This window comes from Molothrus aeneus, chromosome 27 (assembly GCF_037042795.1).
Source record: "Molothrus aeneus isolate 106 chromosome 27, BPBGC_Maene_1.0, whole genome shotgun sequence".
Lineage (NCBI taxonomy): Eukaryota > Metazoa > Chordata > Aves > Passeriformes > Icteridae > Molothrus > Molothrus aeneus.
This window is the reverse complement of record NC_089672.1, coordinates 2683854-2703118: the sequence shown is the minus strand read 5'-3', so window position 1 is coordinate 2703118 and position 19265 is coordinate 2683854. Positions and strand designations below refer to the sequence as shown.

Below are 19265 nucleotides of genomic sequence, written 5' to 3'. Positions count from 1 at the left end.
TGGTGTCCTGCTTTGCTTTTGATGAAGGCTTGTTTTACAGATGGGCAGAAATGCTGCAGAAAATATTTGGCACTATCAGTTTCCCTTCCTGTTTTCTCAATAAGTAGTTATCAGGAGGAAAAAAAAAAAGGAGATTGGATTTTATTATAGTAGTAATAGTTTTATGGCTTTTGGGTGAGAGGGCTGCTTTGGTTCCTGGATGTGGAAGGGAACAATTCCTTGGTGCAGCTGGAAGGGTGATAGTGCTGTGGTGCTGGTAATGCTCTGATGACTCTGGAGGATGTTTTGATCTTTAATTTGCAGCAGCTACTGCAGCCCCCAGCAATAGCCAGTGCAGAAAGGCAGCTGTTCCTGTGGAGCCAAAGAATTGCTGCCCCCGTGACTGGAATCAGTTCTGGATGGAGAGACATGGAAATGCCCCTTGCAAAGATGAGGAAAGCTGTGCTCCACTGAGTGCAGGTGGGGCAGAAAACTGCTCCTGCATTCCAGAGTGCCTCTGGGTTCTTGCATGTGTGAATTGCACTCAGTGGTGCAGCCTCACTGAGAAAACTCAAGGCTTTGGTATAAAATCAAGAGCAGAAGATGCACAGCAAGGATGCTTGCCACAGCACCTCAGCTTACTCTGCACCTCTCCCAAAATTAAGATCTTTTGTGTGCCATTATTCCTTTCCCTAGACAGGAAAGAAGAATAATTAAGACTTTTTTTTTTTGTGTGTGTGTGTGCATTTCAGATTGTGCAGTGAATGTCCACAAGAACTGCAGGAGTTTGCTGACTGAATGCAGCAGCATCAGACCCAAGGTGGGCTTTAACATTTGTTCTTTTATAATAACAAGGCTTGACATGATAAGTTTAATTTATGTCAGTGGTTTAATTTACATCAGTACAGGATCTTGCCCTACATCTTTGAGGCATTGAGTAGTTACTAACTTGGTATTATAGTAATTAATGATAGTGTGTGGAGGGAAATTAAAGTGAAACATTTTACTGCTGTACTGTGAATTTCTTAGCCTGTGTCCCAGAACTGTGACTAACCCTAAGAGTGCTCAAACTTTTTGGGGAGTATAATTCAATTATATGGTACCTTTGAATGTTCTGCCATCTCAAAACTAATGGAAGAGCATGAGGGGTGGAGGGGAATTTGTTTGTAACAGTTGCATTTTATTTCTAAGCTGGAAAACGCAGAATAAGTGATTTCATTTGGGAACTGTGATGAACTTGGTCCTGCTATGCTGTTTATTTTTTTATCTCTGTCTCCATGGTGCCTGTGATTGCATGTAAGGTCACAGGTTGTTTCACATAGATGTCTATCTGTTAGGTTTTTTTTTCTGGTATTGGTTTTGAAAATCATTTCCTCCTCCTTATAACTAATAATACTTGAGGGAGTTTTAGTTTGTTTTAACCTGCAAGTGCTGATGATTTCAGAGGCTGATAGCAGATTAGGGAGTACTGTGAGGAGGGAAAAGAGACAGCAGAGCAGCTCAGCCCTAAACAATTAGAGGTTAGAGGAAATGTGTTCAGCCATTGGTGATACAGAATGTAACTCTTCTGAGGGCAGAAATGTTCTTGTGGGGCTTTTGAAAAATCATTTTAAACATCTCAGGGCATTGTGAATTCTCCTTTTAAATCGAAAACTTCACTTGCTCTGCTGCTTTCATTTCTACTCTTCACCACCACCACCCAAAACTTCATGCTTGAATAAGCCCTGACAAACCACTCCTGAAGAGAGCAGAGAAGGAGTGGTGGCACAAAATGGGGTGAAGAATTCAGTCAGAAATGGGAACCCCAAAGGGAAGCTCCCCAAAAGCCATTTGTTCCAGCCTGTATTATTTATGTATTTAATTTCTTTGCATCTTTGATAACTTGGATCTCAATGGTTTTTAATATCCTAGTGTTGCAAGAAGGACAAAGTTCAGCAAAGTTTACCAAAGATGCAATTTGAAATGGACAATCTGAATTTTGGTTGAAAGTGGCTGGATTAGTTTAGTCAGTATTGCTAGAAACTAAACTACAGCAAAGTGAAGGCTGTCAGCATGAAGGGGTTGCTTTCATCTCATAAATTAATTATCATAGCTTTAATTCAGCTGTAGTTTCAGTTTTGGTTCCATTTCATCCTGATTTATACTTCGTGGAATTTAATATAAAGCGTTAATGTCTCTATGTCATTCGTCTGACATATGAAAAAATCAAAGCTGTTATTGTGTTAAATCTTTGATATTCTCAGTGAACATCTTCACTTACAGTTAATGCTATGGGATGGGAAAAATCTGATTCATTTTGCACTGCAAGTTTGCTCTGGATGTGTAAGAATATTGTATTTTTTCCTATAGCAGAAAGATTTGCAGCACAGACCTTCTGGATCTCCACAAAGTTCGCCCCAGTGCATTTCCCCAGGTTTGTACTAAAGAATGATTTCTGTGCTCAAGGCTTATCTGTTCAATTGCATTTTTTTTCTTTAATATGTTTTAAAGGCTATACACGGTGTGTTATTGAAGTATAGAGAAGGTCTCTTTTAATAAGATGGTTTCATTTTTTTTTCTATTGGGAATGGCTTAGAGGCTCCTAGCAATCTCCTGTGTGTTTTTATCTTTTTATCTTTTTATTTTTCTTTATACCTTCTTGCTGTGTAACCTCAAAATATCATGGTGAAAAGGGATCAATAAGCTCGTTTTTCATTGATTGTCTATTCTCTGGCCCCTGAAAAGACTAGAACTGTGAACTTTGTTTTACATCAGATTTTCATAATTGTCTATTTAAAACTTGCCTGCAGCTAGTGGTTGCTAGAAATCTCTAAGACAAGCTAGTACTAATGGTCTAAACATAAATCTTTGTTGAAACAAAATGAGGAAGAAGGATCTGGGAGGAAAAAAAAAACCCAAGAAGAAAGAGCATCTGTGCAGCATAGGCTTTGAAATATCTTTTTGCTCCTGGAAAAGACCATCCCAGTCACAGGTGTATTAAATGCCATTTTAATTGTACAAGATGTTACAAGGTCTGCATTAACAGAGCAGGTGAGTGTCAGTCACAGCTGACTTGGATGTCTGAGCATCACTCTGGGTGTTTCCAGGTACCATTTGCATTGCAAGGTGTCCTCTTCATTAAATGATTCTCCCCAAGAGGCAGCACAGGGCATAATTGTTCTAAGGAGATAAGTGCCTGCTTGCATTACCCAGAATGGGTCTGTGCATTTAGGAGAAAGTGCAGAGACTAAAATAAGAAGCAAGGGCTGATGAAAATGGGAGAAGTTGTCTGTAGGGCTGGCGCGTGTGAGGGGAGCAGCGATCGATGTGGGCACAGCAGTGTGCAGACAGTGCTAATTGAACTCAGAAAATGGCTTGTGGGCCATTTGTGCAGCCTCTGCTAGGCAGCCAGTGCTCATTTTCCTTAGACAAAAGCAGGAGCTGGAAATTAAAGGAACAGCTAATAGCCTGGGCATTGTATATTGTTAGCCACAGCATAACCCTGCAGACTGCAGTGCCCAGCAAAAAAAAACCCCAAAGATACTGTCTCAAAGTAAAAGAAAAATTAATTTCCAGAGAGGTATAAACTGTGTTGTGTGTCCCCATCCCTGTCCCCTTATTTTGCCTCTGGAGATTTTTAGGACTGGCCTATCTTTGTGTAACAGAACTTTATGTTCCTGTGTTCCTTTATGTTCTCTTTCCACAGAAAGAGAACTTGATGGCCAATAATTTCAATACTTCCTCAAATGGAAACACAGGGACATTGGTTATTAAGCCTTTGTTTAAGAAATCTGACTGGGCAAATCTTTCAGATATTTAATTTGTCTCCTTTTGGGGCTTGGTGAGGATGGAAAGGACTCGGTTTACCCAGTTTGTTGTACTGTGTGTGTAGCCAGGAGATTTCAAACCCAAACTGGTTTTGGAAAAAGTATTTCCAGCAGGAAAAGATGTGGTGATATGATTTCTATTAAATGTCATTGATGAGACCTCCCCTGCAGCCCCAAAACAATTCCTCTGTCAATGAAGATTAAATGAGAGAGAAGCAGGTATAGAGCAGGGATATGAAAAAATGTGGAAAAACCTGTTTCATGACAAGAACCACAAATACCACAAGGTTTAACTGTGCTTCACTGAGAAGGCAGAAGTGGGAGAGAGAATTCTTAGTGAAGGTACACTAAGGAGGGCAGGCTGAAAAAGGGGAACTTTTAGGGCTGGGTGGACATGAGTGTTTTACTAGAAAAGTGATGCATAATCCTTATTTGGGAACTGGAGACCCCCTTGAACTGCTACAGCAGCAGCCCCTGGGACTGGGAGAGGAGCTGGGTCTGTCCCTGTAGTGACAGAGCCCAGGGATCTGTGAGATCCCACTCCCATGTCCTCAAAAGCTCTCTGAAAAAGGGCAGCCACAGACCTTGTCAGGGATCAATTCTAAAGATTGTCTGGCTGTGTCTTCATCTTTGACTCCCCTGAAGTTCCTTTTTTAAAAGGATGTATTTTGTCTCCCGTTCCTTATCATTTATTACACACATTAGTACTAAATAATTGTATCCATTTTTTATAAGTCTATTACAGGCTCCCACATATTGTGTAATAGTGATTAAAGTTTCAAATATCTTTCCAGTTCACAGTCTGTCTAGATTTAAAAAGCATTAAAAAGCTGCAGTATTAAAATTAAATTTAGCTCAGGTATCTATTATGTGCAGTGTGTGTGCATGCAGATATAAATTGCTGTGAGCATTAAGCATTGCAAAGAACTTGTGGGGTTTTTTTCTGTGATCTCTGATTTTTCTTGTTTGCCATGAAATGTTCTGTGCCCTTATACGGTGGGGTGTGAATAATTGTGTGTAGGTTCTGGTGTTTTACTAAAGGAGAAGATACTTTGCAATTTCCACACTAAATGGGCACAGTAGGGACCAATTTCCTGCACTTCAGACCTGCTGATTTAGCCAATACAGTAAGTTAAGTGGCAGCTTTACATTTCTAGAAGGATCACAGGTAGTATAAAAACAGAGCATCTCTGGGGCCACTTTACTGTGCCAGGTCTGAGGGCAGCCAGTGGTGAGCATGGGGAATACAAATTCAAAAAGCAGCGGCAGAAGCAATGCGATTCCAGCTCACCCCGAGCTGTCTTTTTGTGGTTCCTTTTCAAGAAAATGGAATGAGAATGTTTTTTTGGACAACGAGCTCCTGACATCCAAGATCCTGTCGGTTCTCCGGCCGCATTCCGAGCGAGGGCTGCGAGCAGGCGAGCTGCAGTGCACGCCTCATTTTCTGAGCACCAATTCCATTTTTGCCTCTTTAGCCACTTCTCTGAAGGAGCAGCCCCGAAGTCTCCTCCTGGGAGCGGATGGCACCCCAGCACTGTCCCGCAACCTCGGGATGACTATCGCCCAAAGAGGACATTCCCAGCCTTCACTGAGCACTGCTGGAGCTGTTAATAAATTTGGGTGAGTAAAATGCTTCTCTTCTAATCCACTGGCTTCACATGTCCCCCACCTCCCCCAGTGTGAAAAGAAAAATGAGATTTCAAGTTGTGTTTTCAAGCTCAAAGAGTTTTATTGAGCTTATAATTCTGAAAGTTTTTTTCCCTGACCAATGCTTTTTTTTTTTTCCTTTTTTTATTGTCTTTAGTCCCTCTGTCCTGTGTCACAAAAGATATTGTGTAATATAGTGCAGTATTTGAGTTATTTGAGTGTTTCTGTCTTGGATGTATTTGTCTTGAGAACTGCTGTGAAATTCAGTGATCTTGTCTGACTTCAGCTATTCTAGGCTGGGCTGGTGCTGGCTAGTGTAGGAGGCAGCAGTGTTTTAAATTGCTGAATACCTTCATTAAAATAGTAGGCAAACTCAAGGCTATCAGCTGTTTTAAGTAGCTATTTACTTTTGATGTGCCCCAGTTATACTCCCTTCCCAGTGAAAGTGCCCTTTGTACTCTGAACTGGCTGTGGCTTGTCACCAGGTGATGTCCTTGTAAACTGTCATACCAGAAGTTACAGGCTTTGCTCATGCTGCTCTAATTAAACTGCAGTATTTCAGCATTGGAGTTGCTTAAATTAATTTAACTGTTTAAAGAGTGCAGTGATATCTTTTATTTATTTATTGTAAGATAATTGCACTGTAGTTTAGGGAAGATGCTTGTTGAAGAAGTTGGATTTTTTAATTTTATTTTAATTGTTCTGGTCTAATTTCTTTGGCCATTTAGGCTAATTTCAGGAGACATGGATGAAGGGGATTCAGGCTTTGTAAAATTTAAGCAGACTTCAGATGACGTTATCTCGCTTGCACCTTCAACAGCAGACTCCATTTTTCTGGAAGGTATGGAATTTCTGTGCTTTTCAGGATTGTTATGCAACCTCTCCCATGGGTTTGAAAGCAGCATTGAGGTGTTTTTCCCCTTGTGGTTACTGATGGTGAACAGGGAATAATAATTGAAACAGCTGAATAATAATTGAAATTGAATGTGCTTTTGGTCTAGATGCATATTCTGTGTCCCTCCGGAGTGAAATAGAAACAGATGCTCATGAGTTTGAGGCAGAGTCTTGGAGTCTTGCAGTGGAACAGCCTTATGCAAAAAGGCAAAGGAAAGACGTTATAAAAAGGCAAGATGTCATTTATGGTAAGAGTATTTGTTATTCTTAAAACTTTTTCTATTTCATAGTGTCACTGTTGTGATACAAAGCAGAAATCATTTCTGTTGGTTCTCATTTTGACTTGTGCTTGAAAACGAAAACTGAGTGAAGGTTTTGGAGTCTGTTACCTGCATTAATGTGTGTAATTCCTTGTGTGAGTGCCTTTAAGCATCCCATGGGTTTCAGCAGGGCTCTGTAAGCAGCAAAGCCCAGCTGTACAATTATGGAACAGCCCAACTGCCTCTGGGAGATGTCCTTAAAGAAGTAGGGTCAGTCACTGCTGGGTTGGGATATTAGCAAGGCAAATTTAAGAACTTCACATGAGTGATGCAAAGACTGTAGTGAAGAAGATGATTGTGGCTTTCAGAGCCTGCTCTTCTGTCTCCTTGCTCACTGCACATCATATAAATGACTTTTGATTTCATTTCTGTATTTCACCTTGCCCAGAACTAATGCAGACTGAAATGCACCACGTTAGGACACTGAAAATAATGCTGAAGGTGTACTCCAGAGCCATGAGAGAGGAGCTGCAGTTCTCACATGCAGTCATCAACAAGCTCTTTCCCTGTGTGGATGAGCTGCTGGAGATGCACGGGCAATTCCTGCTCCAGCTGAAGGAGAGACGGAAGGAATCCTTGGAGGAAGGCAGTGACCGAAATTATATCATCCAGAACATTGGAGACCTCTTGGTAAAACAGGTGTGAATTCAATCCTACCAATGATCTTGACACTATAAAGCTTCTAAAAAGCTACCTGTGAGGCTAAGGTTATGTGATGCAAAGATTGATTTCATCCTGGTTTATGGTTCTCTTCCCAGTTAATGTGTGTTAATGACTCCCAGGAATAATTCTAGTCACAAGTAACATGGAATGCTCATTAATGCTCTTTGGGCATGCATATATATACACCTTGTGGGGTATGTGACTTGTTTGGTTCTATTTTTCATCTATTCCAAGAGTAAAGTCACATATTCCTAGTGTCCATTCTAGACTTGGCTCTCCTGCACATAAAGCCAAACTTCTTCATTCTGATCTTTTAAAAATACAGTCAGGATCATTTGAACTCATGGCAGTTTTAGCACCATTCTGGCATGGGGTGGGTGCAACAATTTCTGTCATATATCATTATCTTTTTTTTTTTTTGCCCTTCAGCTTTTACAGTTCACAGACTTTGTAAGTGCAGAGATCCAGAAATCCTTTTTAAAAATTCTCATAATTACAGCTATCATTTAATATTTGGTTATCTCTTGGTATTCCAAGCCCTCACATGTCACACTGCATAAATGTCTCATTTCTGGTACAGAAGAAATTGAAATACAGGAGAAATGTTTTAGAAACCGTGTTAGACCTGGAGTTTAGTGGAAATAGGTTTACTCTGAATGATTCATGTCTTTCATTCTTCTATTTCCAATTAGTTTTCAGGTGAAAATGGAGAGAGAATGAAAGAAAAATATGGTGTGTTCTGTTGTGGACACAATGAAGCTGTCAGCCATTACAAAGACCTGCTCCAAAGCAATAAGAAGTTCCAAAACTTAATAAAGGTAAACAGTAACCAGAAGTCTCCTATTCTGACTATGCAAAATATACTTCACTGCTTTGGGCTTTGTTTTGTACTTACTTGAAGATCCCTCAAATGTGAATGAGCAGGGTTAGAGGCATATTTTTATTATTTGGTGGGTTGTGAGCTTCTTGTGTTTTAGATCTTCTGAGTTACTTGGAGACAAAACCACAATTAGGAAGTGTTACATTTGAGGCAGGCTCTTGAGAGCACCCAGGACTGGGGAATAGAGTATTTGTTCAATTCAGGGCTCTGTCCTGCTGTGTGGCCATCAGGATAAATTGGTTTGTTAATAAATTAAATCAATGATAAATGCTGTTGATGAGCTGCTGTAGAAAAAGCAGGGACTCTTAGTCAGGTTTTGCTCACACCATCATCTTTCCAAAGGCAGAAGATTGACTCCAGGGTGGTTTGCTGCACACTCTAATGTGCAGTTAATAGGAAGGGCTGAAGAGACATGGCCCAAGTGGAAGCTGTAACCTGAATCTCAGGTGGCTTTGCAGAGGCCTAAATATTCTCATTTTCCAGTCACCAGTAAGTGATACTGTGTGAACTTTCCAGCTTACTCTGTACTTACAGCTCATCTTAGCCTTTAAAGTGAGAGCCCTTCACTTCCAAGGAACTAAATAAGTGACCAGAGTTTTAAAACATTTAGCTTCAATCCTTGTAGAGAAAGATCTTGGTACTGTGTTCTCCTGCTGCCAGGTGTGTGCTGTACCTGCAGTACAGATGAACTGGTGCTTTACAGTCCTCCCTTTCTAATCAGGAATGTGGTTCTGGAGGTCAGGCTATTGGGGAGCATACAGTGGTAAAATAAACACTTAATTCCTTCGTTATTGATCTAATTTGACTGGTAGGTGGTTGGGTCTGGTTTTAAAACCACAGAACTTTTCTATGTATTTAAGATCTGACCCTGTTATAAAGTGTGATCAGTTAGCAACAGGCAGTCAGACCGCTCAGATTTGGAAGTTTGCCTGATTGACTCCACATTTAGTTAACAGTGGTTGAAAACAGTACCTGAGATATTTTCCAATAATAAAGGTAATTTTGGGAATGCTATCAGGATTAGTAGAAGAATGCAGCTGATTTCATGGTGCTGTGTCCAATGTGCAGAAGTGGTTTGGGGCAGAAGGCATGAGAATGGAGAGGGAGTTAGAAGAGCTCCATGCACAGTGGGTGTGACAGTTTCTCTTGTTTTCTAGAAAATTGGGAACTGCTCCATCGTGAGGAGGTTGGGTGTTCAGGAGTGCATCCTCCTGGTCACCCAGCGCATCACCAAGTACCCGGTGCTGCTGGAGCGCATCATCCAGAACACAGAAGGTGGGATGGCTCCTGCAAGCCTCACAGTTGTCTCTTGGTCCTTTTTCTGCCATGTTTTGCATGTTCTTACCTCAGACAGGCTGTTACCTGCTTGCTCACTTCTCTGTTGGCTGATGATGCCAGATCAGTCTCACCTCAGAGGGTCAGAAGAATCACAGAATGGTTTGTGGTGGAAGGGACCTTGAACCCTTGCCATGGGCAGGGACACTTGCCACTATCCCAGGTTGCTCCAAGCTCCATCCAGCCTGGCCTTGGACACTTCAGGGGCCCAGGGGCAGCCACAGCTGCTCTGGGCACCCTGTGCCAGGGCCTGCCCACCCTCACAGTGAGGAATTTCTTCCCAATATCCCATCTAACCCTGCCATTCTTCAGCTTAAAGCCAATCCCCCTTGTCCTGTCTCTCCAGGCCTTTGTTAAATAGTATTTCTCCATCTTTCCTGGAGGCTCCCTTCAGGCCACACTTAGATCAATCTGAAATTTCTCTTCTCCAGGCTGAACAATCCAAATTCTCCCAGCCTCTGCTCAGAGGAGAAGAGAAGCATTTAAAGTCTGCAGCCACAAACCCATAGTAGTTAAACCTGTTGGTTCATTAGCTTTTTCAGAGCTTTAGGTTATTATATTTTATTTTTAAATAAATAAAAATTTTAATAAAATAAAACTAAACTTTATAATAAAATTAAATAATAATTTTTTAAAATAATTTTTTTCTTAGAAAATACTGTTAGGTGTCCAGTATGGAACCTTTATGCTAAAATACACTTGGATGGCTCATGTCTTGAATTCCAGAGTTGAAAATGTGGCTGACTGCTTCTCTTTTCCCTTAGCTGGAACTAGAGATTATGAAGACCTGACCCAGGCCCTTGGTTTAATTAAGGACACCATCACCCATGTAGATGCCATGGTAAACGAGTGTGAGAAGGGGCAGCGACTCAAGGAGATCATGCACAAAATGGAGCTGAAATCATCTGGGAAATGCAAGAATGGGCTTTTGTTCAGAAAGGATGACATGGGCCAGAGGCGGCTCCTCCTGGATGGGATGCTGTACTGGAAAGCTGCATCAGGGAGGCTCAAAGGTACAGCACCAGCAAGGGCACAAACACAACTGGGAAACAAGATTTATGTTGGGTTTTTTTTTTAGTAACTGTTTATTACTGATCGATTGGGTATAAAATAAGATGGCAATAACCTGCTTGTTTAATAGGATATTGGAGGAAATAGCACTTGTTCTATTCTTGGCTTGTCCAATAAGCATCTCTGTAATGGTGCATGATAAGTTCCTTATGCTGCTCGCTTATTATCTGGCTGGTCTGCTTCCCAATTCAAGAGGGAAGTCTTCAGATGGATGACAAAGCTTTGAGTCATCCTGACTTAGTCTCCTGTGGAAAGGCATTATCTCTGCTTCACACTTTGCAAAACCTGTGTCATGTCAGCTGCATGACACTTAATTCTGCATTTGCCAGAAAATCAAAGCAGTGGCCATCAGGGAATATTTGAGCAGCTTCATTGCTCAAGTGCTCAAGAAGAAGCTTCAGTGGCACAGAGAGTGCAGCCAGGAGTAGGTGGGACCCTAAATGGCTGCAGTTCCAGAAGAATCTGCTGTTGAGAGAGATGTGTTCCCTCTGGAGTGCTGGAGTCCATGTGTAGGATGTGTGTGTGGGTGTTCTCAAGCTTTAAACGGGCTCTGTTTAAATCAGCTGGTGCTGCATGGTGCAGCCTGACTGGGGACAGCCCAAGTGGAAGGCAGTAACAGACCCAATATTGAAAATGTGACATGCTGTTCCCTGGCCTGCAGGAAATACAAGTTCAGTGATTTTTGACTCTGGACTGGTCTTTCTGCTTTGAAATATGACTTTCTTTCCTTTTTTTGTCTCTGTTGTTACTGTAGATATTCTGGCAGTCCTGCTCACTGATGTACTGTTGCTCTTACAAGAAAAGGACCAAAAATACACATTTGCATCTGTGGTGGGTATTGTTCTCTTTATTTAATACATGCACTTTGAGGATTCATGAAAGTGACAGTAACTACAGAAGAAACACAATTAGGGATGTTAGATACTTGTTTTAGGAGCTTCAGGAAGAAAATTAAGTGAATAAACCAGCCAAGTATTATGGAATCACTTTTTCTGAAGGAGTTCTGGTACTTGATGGATCCTTTTCCCACTCTCCCAGTGCAAACCAGTATTTACCTGCACTGGCCAGTTGTAGCTGCCACATCTCCCATGGTTCTCACTGTTCCTCTTCTTGTGCTGTGACTTTCCCTTTCACTGAACTGTGTTAGGCTGAGATTTTGTACACAATGTCACGGACATTGCACATGCTGGAACTGTGCTTTGAAAAACTTGCAGATAAATCCTGCTTCTGTTCAGTGTGCAGGGAAAGAAAAGAATCTGCCATCTCAGTTAGGGACATGGTAACTGTGGTCATAGTGCCCTGAGATTTACCAGGGGCAGAGAACTTTCCTGAAGGACATGGAATAAGCACTAAATGCAGATGTTATTACTGCAGCACTCCAGAACATTCCGTGAATTCTCTTGCTTTTCTAGGGCATTTCCACAGGTGTCCTCAGAGAAGTTAATTTGTACATTTTGTCCTGATCTAGTTCACTGATGGCTCTTGTAGAACCTGTAACAGAGAAATTATTTTATGTAATTGTTTTCTTGGATGTATTTTTTTTTTCAAGACTTTAACATTAGAGCTGAATTCTAATGGCAAAAGCTATTTTGGTGACCTCAGGGCTGTACAAACAACTGCTTTTCAATTACCCTTCTCCTAATGCACAGAACAGGGTGCTGTGTGGTGGATTTTTTTTTTCCCCTTCTGGAAACGTGCTCTACACTTAGAGTCTGACCAATTTTTTTGCATCTCTGTATATGTACAGTTCATTTGAAATTTAATATCAGTTCTCCATAAATAAATCAAGTGAGGGAGCAAATGGATCTGTTCAGTGATTCTGTTTTTCCAGTGAGCTCTGTTGGTGGCTGGAATTGCAGTACAGCTGCTCAGAGAAGCTGGCAGAAGCTGCTGCTCCTGGTGTTTGCTTCACACTTGAGTTCTCTTATCATGGCTCTAGATGATTCTGTGAAGGTTCAGCAGTCACAAAGAGCTGCTTTATCCTGGGAAGGAACTTTCTAGGCTGCAGATGTTGGAGCTCTGCTGTAGGAAGCCTAGACAGGTTTTTAGTAACTTATATCTCTCCTGTAAATGTGTTTTCACTGCAAAGGCTGACAGCTAATCCAGTTAATCCTCATTATACAATACACTACCTGTCACCTGGTGTCATTTTTATCAGGGCCTGACTCCCTCTAACACCTCTGTTTTATTTCTTTTAAAACCTCTAACACTTCTCTCCTTTCACTTTACAACGTGTCATTAAGGTTTTTGTTTTCTTTTTCAAATTTTGGGGTTGCCTCCTTTCGAGCAAAATTTTTTGAGCCTGTTCTTGACTCCTGGGACTCAGGGGGAATCTTTAACTTGACACAGGCTTTGATGTTCAATCAGGTATCAAGACCTCTTGTTTATCACATGCATATTATTCATTCCATGTTTTCATTGATCAAATGGCAACATCAGAAGTGTCATGTGAAAAGGTCAGAGTTATTTCATGATGTTACAGCTCCTGGTGGCTCTGGATAAACAGGAAGGAAACACAATTCCTAAAGAACACATCTAATGTACTGTATTTTATTTTACAGGACTCTAAGCCACCAGTTATCTCACTGCAAAAATTGATTGTGAGAGAGGTAGCTAATGAGGAAAAGGCAATGTTCTTAATTAGTGCTTCCTTAAAAGGACCAGAAATGTATGAAATTCACACCAGCTCCAAAGAGGAGAGGAACTCCTGGATGGCACACATCCGCAGGGCTGTGGAGAGGTAAGGGGGGGAAAGCAGGAGTCTGATTTCTTGCTTGTCTTCTACTCACAGGTGTAAATTTATCTTTAAAATCCATTTGACTCTCCACAAAATTTCTTTGTAAGACTTCAGTGTGCAATTCTGTTTGTGTTCATTGGGAAGAAACTACTGATAAAGATGAAATAAAAACTACTCAAAGACTTTAACACTCAGTGATGTCAAATGCAACAGGGCTTTGGAAAAGGGAGGAAGATTTGACAACCAGGGTAAACCACAACTGAGGCAAAAGCTTCAAGTTGAATCCTGAGATGGTTTTAAATTATCTCACACGCAAATCAAACATAAATCTGTCTTTTCCTTTGGACAGCTGTCCTGATGAGGAAGGAGGTACATTAAATGAACCTGAAGCAGAGAGGAGGCTGGCTGAAGCAAGAGCTGCAAAGTTAAAAGATTTTCAAGGTAATGACTTAGTTACATATTCTAAAGCTGCTTCTCAGCATTATTTGTGATTTATGGCTGTCTAATTCTTTATCAAGATCAAGTTTCTCCTTCATATGTCTTTCAAGGTGGTGTAAGATACTGTAGAAATAGTGGCTAAGGAAGTTTAATAAGTTTTGTCTGCTCCATAAGTTTGCTCCTTAACTGTTAATTATATCTCTGCATTTGATGCTCTGGCCATAAAATCAAAGATAATCTCCCAAATTGAACACAGTCCTGTGACAGTGACAAGAAAGGCAAGACTGAATTTGTTTCTTCCTTCAGAGCGTTTGAACATGAAAGATGACCTGATTCTGCAAAGTCTCACTGAGAAACAACAGATTTATCTGGAAATGTCTGAGGTGAATGGCTTTGAAGACCATTCCCAAGGATCCCGAGCCAGGCTGCTTCTTCGGGGGGATATCTCAGAGAATCTGCAAGGAGAGGCAATTCTGAAGTCTGCAGTGACTGAAGGTGAATGGAATGTGGGAATGTGTGGGCATTCACTCAGGTGCTGGGGTGGGGATAAGCACCCAGGATCTAAGTACAGGCCCTGCAAATCTTCCTGTAATAACATAATGCTTTTATGTAACCCAGTTCAGACTTCCTCATCCTCAGAACCAACCTGCAAGAAAGGTGAAGTGCATTTGTGGGTTTAGGTAGAAGACCTGCACAGCTTGGATTGTTTTATTTTTAAGGATCAACCCAGTGGAATCTTAGGACAAGTCTGTTCAGAAAGGGTAACAGAGTGCTCTAATAACACACAGTCCTCAAATGTAATATTATAGCAGGGTTATCTATTAAAAACAGCCTGTCTAAAGATAGTGTGTTTACAAAGAAAATAAGCCCCAAAGATAGTTTCTATTTTAAAAAAGGAAAGAAAAAACAAACACTCAAAGCTTGATAATCTTAACTTGCAAGTAAGGAAGAGCTCATGTTCATATAAGAGCCTGTCATGCAGAGCTACTCACAAAGGAAAATTCATCTGTACTGGAGGATATCTCAGACTGCCTGAACTTACAGTGGACTCATTAGCATGATAACTTGTGTTGCTGCATAGACATGGCTGTTTACATGACATGTTCTCCTCTTCCCCAGCTGAAAATCTCCAGGAGTTTATCTTCACTCACTTTGGCAGTGCATCCTGTCAGCCTGAGGATGGCTCAGGACTCCCCCGGAGAGCAGAGACCTTTGGAGGATATGACAGTAGTCCCTCAATTTCAAGTAAAAGTAAGAAAGGGAAGACTCAGAATTTTTCTGATCTTTTTACTATGATTACTGTACAGAGAATAAGAACAAGGAATTGAGGCTCTCATGTAAGGAAGCTACACCAGGCTCTAAAAAGGAAGATCAGAGCAAATCTCCAGCACGTTTTGCTCCTGATACCAACACTAGAGAGCAGAGTAGGGCTCTCAGTGCCATGCTAAGGCATTACTGTAACCCATTCTTTATAATTACCACAATTCCATGCAGAACTTTAATTTTGTTAAAAAAAAACAATAAGCCTGGCCTGAAAATCTAGAAAATTTGAATTCAACTGTCTGCTTTCATTATGTCATGAACACTTTTTTCCACTTTGTATCTGCACAGTCACTAGAGGTTTGCTGAATCCTTAGATAATATAAATTGTTCTTTTGACACAGATGATTTATCAGTTAATTAATGAAATAAGAGGAAAGACCAGATACTATTTATCTTCATTTTTGCTTCATGCATTAATTGAAAAAGTGAATGGCCCTTATTTCACTGGTTGTTAATCTCTAGAGCACATTCTGATGTCTCTAAAAGGCTCCATACAGCTGTCATATACTTTTTTACAAGAGGGGGTCCATCTTCCCTTACCTCCTTCCACACTCCTAGTGCTGCTGCAGTGACTGCAGTATTCCTGCTGGCCAGTATTCCATGTCATGAACTTGCAATTCTGGGAGCTGATTATTTTCATGCAGACATTGTGGTTGCTTCACTTAAAATAGTGTAACGTAATTTGAACTTACCCTCCCTATTTATCTTAACCCGGTCTTCTCAAGTTTTTTAAACTTTTTTGAGCAGCCCTGTGTGTCACTGATTGTCTGATCTTCCACTTGGGATCAGCATGGAGAAGCCATGCAGTTGCATTTTGGTTCAAAGTCACCAGATTTTTCTGCACTCACTGAGTTATCCCAGGCCTTGTGCTGGTGTGAGCTCCTCATACTCCTCTCCTCTTTCAGGTGGCAGGAAGAGCAGTGGAGGTGACCAGAGGCAGTGGGACTGGAGGGGCCCTGCACTGAGTTCAGATGTGCAACTCCATGACCCCTCTTCTGATGCAGAAGAAGGATCTCAAACTGTATGTTGAGCTTATGAGGGATTTAAATGCTTTTCATTGTGCTTCCCATCGTGATAGTGGTGCAGAACAAATCTCACAAAGTTCAAGTTGTCATAGCTGGCAGGGCTGGACTGGAACAGCTTTGTCTGTAAAATTACTCGACTCTTTAAGGATGTTTTGTGGGGTGACTTGGTAGCTCAGCACTTGAGAAGCAAGACAATTCCGTTTTCCATTTGCTCATTTGATGCTGTCCCATTAACCCAGCTTGAATCACCACACTGCTGTTTCAGCTTGGCTTATGAACTCAGTATTTTTGCTGTATATCCTTCAGTGCATGGGAGCAATCCCAGCCCTTTCTGGCAGCACTGCCAGTGCCCAGCAAGTGTCCCTAGCACAAATGTTGGTTTTGTTTCCCTTACAGAGTGATGGGACAAGGCTGGATGACAGCAGTGGTGCTCAGCCCACCGTAGAGTCTCAGGTATGTTATTTCTGCTGTGAAGAAATCCAATGGCAAATAGCCACAGTGTAATAATAGCATGTAAAATCAAACCAAACCACTCCAAAACTCAGTGTTTGTAATGTCTGTGGAACCTGGCATGTTAACAGCTTGCTGGCCAAACTTGCCTCTGAATCCCTGTGACGTTTGTACCTATGCAGTGATTCAGTGCTGGGGCATGGGAGGAAGTGATGGTTAAAGAGTTCAGGTGAAGAGATGATGATGAAGATGTCTCTGTGGAATCCCAGGGAGATTTGCTGGGTACTGATTCATATCTGCACAGGATAATAAACTGAAATTCCTTGTGCCTGCATATTGGCTTTTGCTATGCTAGAGTTTTCTGGTGGCCATGCTTCCATTGTGTGTCTTTTTGTATAGCTACCATGGATTATTTTCACTGCTAAATTTTTTTTTTTAAAGTCTAAAGCCTCAAAACAGAGTTCTGCTCAAGTACCTAATGTTTTTTCCTCCTCTTCAGCTTGTCCATAGGATACAGACACTGTTGCAGTTGCTCTTCAGTCTTCAGGTAAACCACTATTTACTATCCAAGAGATTTGTTAGGCACTAAATGTAATAAAACTTATGCAGGTGTGGAGAGGAGCTACCTTGAAAATATCCCCTAAAGCTGGAGTGAAGGGCAGAATTTAATCCTGAGAGTTAAAGAAACTGTGCCTGGTATTTTGGAGGAAGTGTTAGAGCTGTTGTCTTAAGTAATTATTTCCTTTTTCCTGCTCACTTAATTCTTTTCCTGCTTTGAGCTCTATCTGTCATCATTGTTCATACAACTGTGTATCAATTAGTTGTTTTTATGTTACCTTGTAATCAGCAATATTTTGACTGGTTTGATTCAGAGTAGCAATTCTAGGTGCAAGAAATACCCAGTTTGGCCCACATAAACATAATTTATTTGCTTGGCCATCTTCAACATCGTGTCAATCAAAGCTGAAATTTATATGCTCTGGAAGAAAAAGCCTCTGTAACCTCACCTGCTAGATGCTGTTGTCTCCTGCTTAGCTGTGCCTGTTTTTTGAACCTGAAGCTGCACTTGTACCCCCTGCAGGCTGTGATATCTCAGCAGGACAGCTACATCGAGGTGCAGCGAGCCACCATGGCAGACCGGGAGAAGCAGTACCGGCTGCAGTCCACCCGGGGCAATCTGCTGCTGGAGCAGGAGAAGCAGAGGAACTTTGAAAAGCAGAGGGAAGAACTGATGAATGTCCAGAAGCTCCAGAGCCAGCTGAAGCTGGAGCAGCAGCGCCTGGAGCGGGAGAAGAGCCGGCAGCAGAGGGAATTTGAGCTCAAGGAAGCGCAGCTGCAGGAACGCGCCGAGGAGATGCGGCAGCTGCGGGAGAGGCTGAGCCAGGACAGGGAAGAGCTGGAGAGGCAGAGGGAGGCCTACCAGCACGACCTGGAGAGGCTGAGGGAAGCCCAGAGAGCTGTGGAGAAGGAGAGGGAGCGCCTGGATCAGCAAAAGAAGCTGAAGAAGCAGAACACGGTGTCGGGCACCTTCTCCCCAGAAATAGGCCAGGTTTGGAATTGGTTTTCTGTTTTATTCCTGTTTACCTGCTTGCTTCTGAATGAAGGTTGTACTCAAACCATCACCTGAAGTAGCTGGTGTTGGCTGCTCTCAGAGAGACCAGTGTTTGTGAAGTTCCACCCAGATGTCTGGCAATGAGAATATATTTTAAAAAGATAGAAATAAAGAATAACTTATTTTCAATTGTGGCTGACTGAATAGTTTTCAAATTCAGGAACTTGCAGGCAAATGATTGCAGAAGGAAGTTGTGCTATGTCAACAGCATTTTGTACAGTTGATTTCTAAAAACATTACTTGTGCTTTAAACAGAAATTTGGAGGTCTGATCAAATTGGTTCATTGAAACATTCTGAAAGTCCTGCTTTCTCTCTGCTCTGTCATCACCCCGTGCATTCTGCTCTTTCCTAGGTGCAGTCTTAAGCAGTTTGGAGCTGCTGATGTTCCTTTCAGTGTCCAAGGACTTACACCTTGCTCATTTTGTTCCCCAGGAACCTTTAGGCTTTGTTTCTCCTGTTCTGCTGTGCACTAGGAAGTGCTTTGTGCCCTTTGGGATGGGGATGGTCTGAAAATCCCCGTTTGCCTTAGAATGCCTTTTTTCCTCTTGCAGAGCCAGATGATCAGTCATTCCATCAGCTTCAATGGAGAAGGGGTGGAACCATCTGCAGCTGGCTCCAAATCCTCAGTGAGAGTGAGCTCGGTGGCCGGGCTGGAGTTCCTGGAGCGGCCGGAGCTGGCGCGCAGGGACAGCACCACCCTGGAGAACCGGCCCTCCCTGAAGAACGAAGTGCCAATCCATCTCCTGAGTGCAACCAACCAGATCCAGAAACCAGCTGCAGTCCAGCAGCAGATCCCCACCAAGCTGGCCACCTTCACAAAAGGAAGCAAGGAGAAAGGTGGCAAGAGCAAAGCATCTCATAGGACAGACAGTTCGGGTATGTGTGATTTTAAAGCCATTTAAATGTTTCTGATCTCCACCAGGATCACAGGGAGACAGAACCCTGCAGTTAAACCTCTGTATGAAACCCAGAAATGAATATGCTACAAGTTATTAGTGTGTTGGCTGCAGTTAAAATCTCTTAACCTCCTAAAAATCCTGTTAGAAGTTCCATGTCTATACTATTTGAATTTGAAATATAACCC

At 41.8% G+C, this 19265-nt stretch overlaps 1 protein-coding gene across 3 annotated transcripts in view; it reads left to right on the top strand.

The window, feature by feature from the left end:
* The window catches only part of ARHGEF18 (Rho/Rac guanine nucleotide exchange factor 18), a 31587-nt gene that overhangs the window by 5781 nt on the left and 6541 nt on the right, over nt 1–19265 (top strand). Inside the window, exons 2-20 of one of the 3 annotated variants that reach the window (XM_066566248.1) lie at nt 732–799; nt 2332–2392; nt 5261–5405; nt 6161–6273; nt 6434–6574; nt 7035–7285; nt 8002–8127; nt 9347–9464; nt 10289–10537; nt 11350–11426; nt 13157–13335; nt 13682–13773; nt 14077–14265; nt 14890–15021; nt 15999–16114; nt 16515–16571; nt 17068–17115; nt 17650–18117; nt 18733–19057. In XM_066566248.1, coding sequence (XP_066422345.1) covers nt 5338–5405; nt 6161–6273; nt 6434–6574; nt 7035–7285; nt 8002–8127; nt 9347–9464; nt 10289–10537; nt 11350–11426; nt 13157–13335; nt 13682–13773; nt 14077–14265; nt 14890–15021; nt 15999–16114; nt 16515–16571; nt 17068–17115; nt 17650–18117; nt 18733–19057 — 2749 coding nt within the window. In that variant the 5' untranslated portion in view covers nt 732–799; nt 2332–2392; nt 5261–5337. Of the gene's footprint in view, nt 1–731; nt 800–2328; nt 2393–5007; nt 5406–6160; nt 6274–6433; nt 6575–7034; nt 7286–8001; nt 8128–9346; nt 9465–10288; nt 10538–11349; nt 11427–13156; nt 13336–13681; nt 13774–14076; nt 14266–14889; nt 15022–15998; nt 16115–16514; nt 16572–17067; nt 17116–17649; nt 18118–18732; nt 19058–19265 lie in introns of those variants that run through there. The other 2 variants (XM_066566247.1, XM_066566246.1) reach the window with 2 other exon arrangements.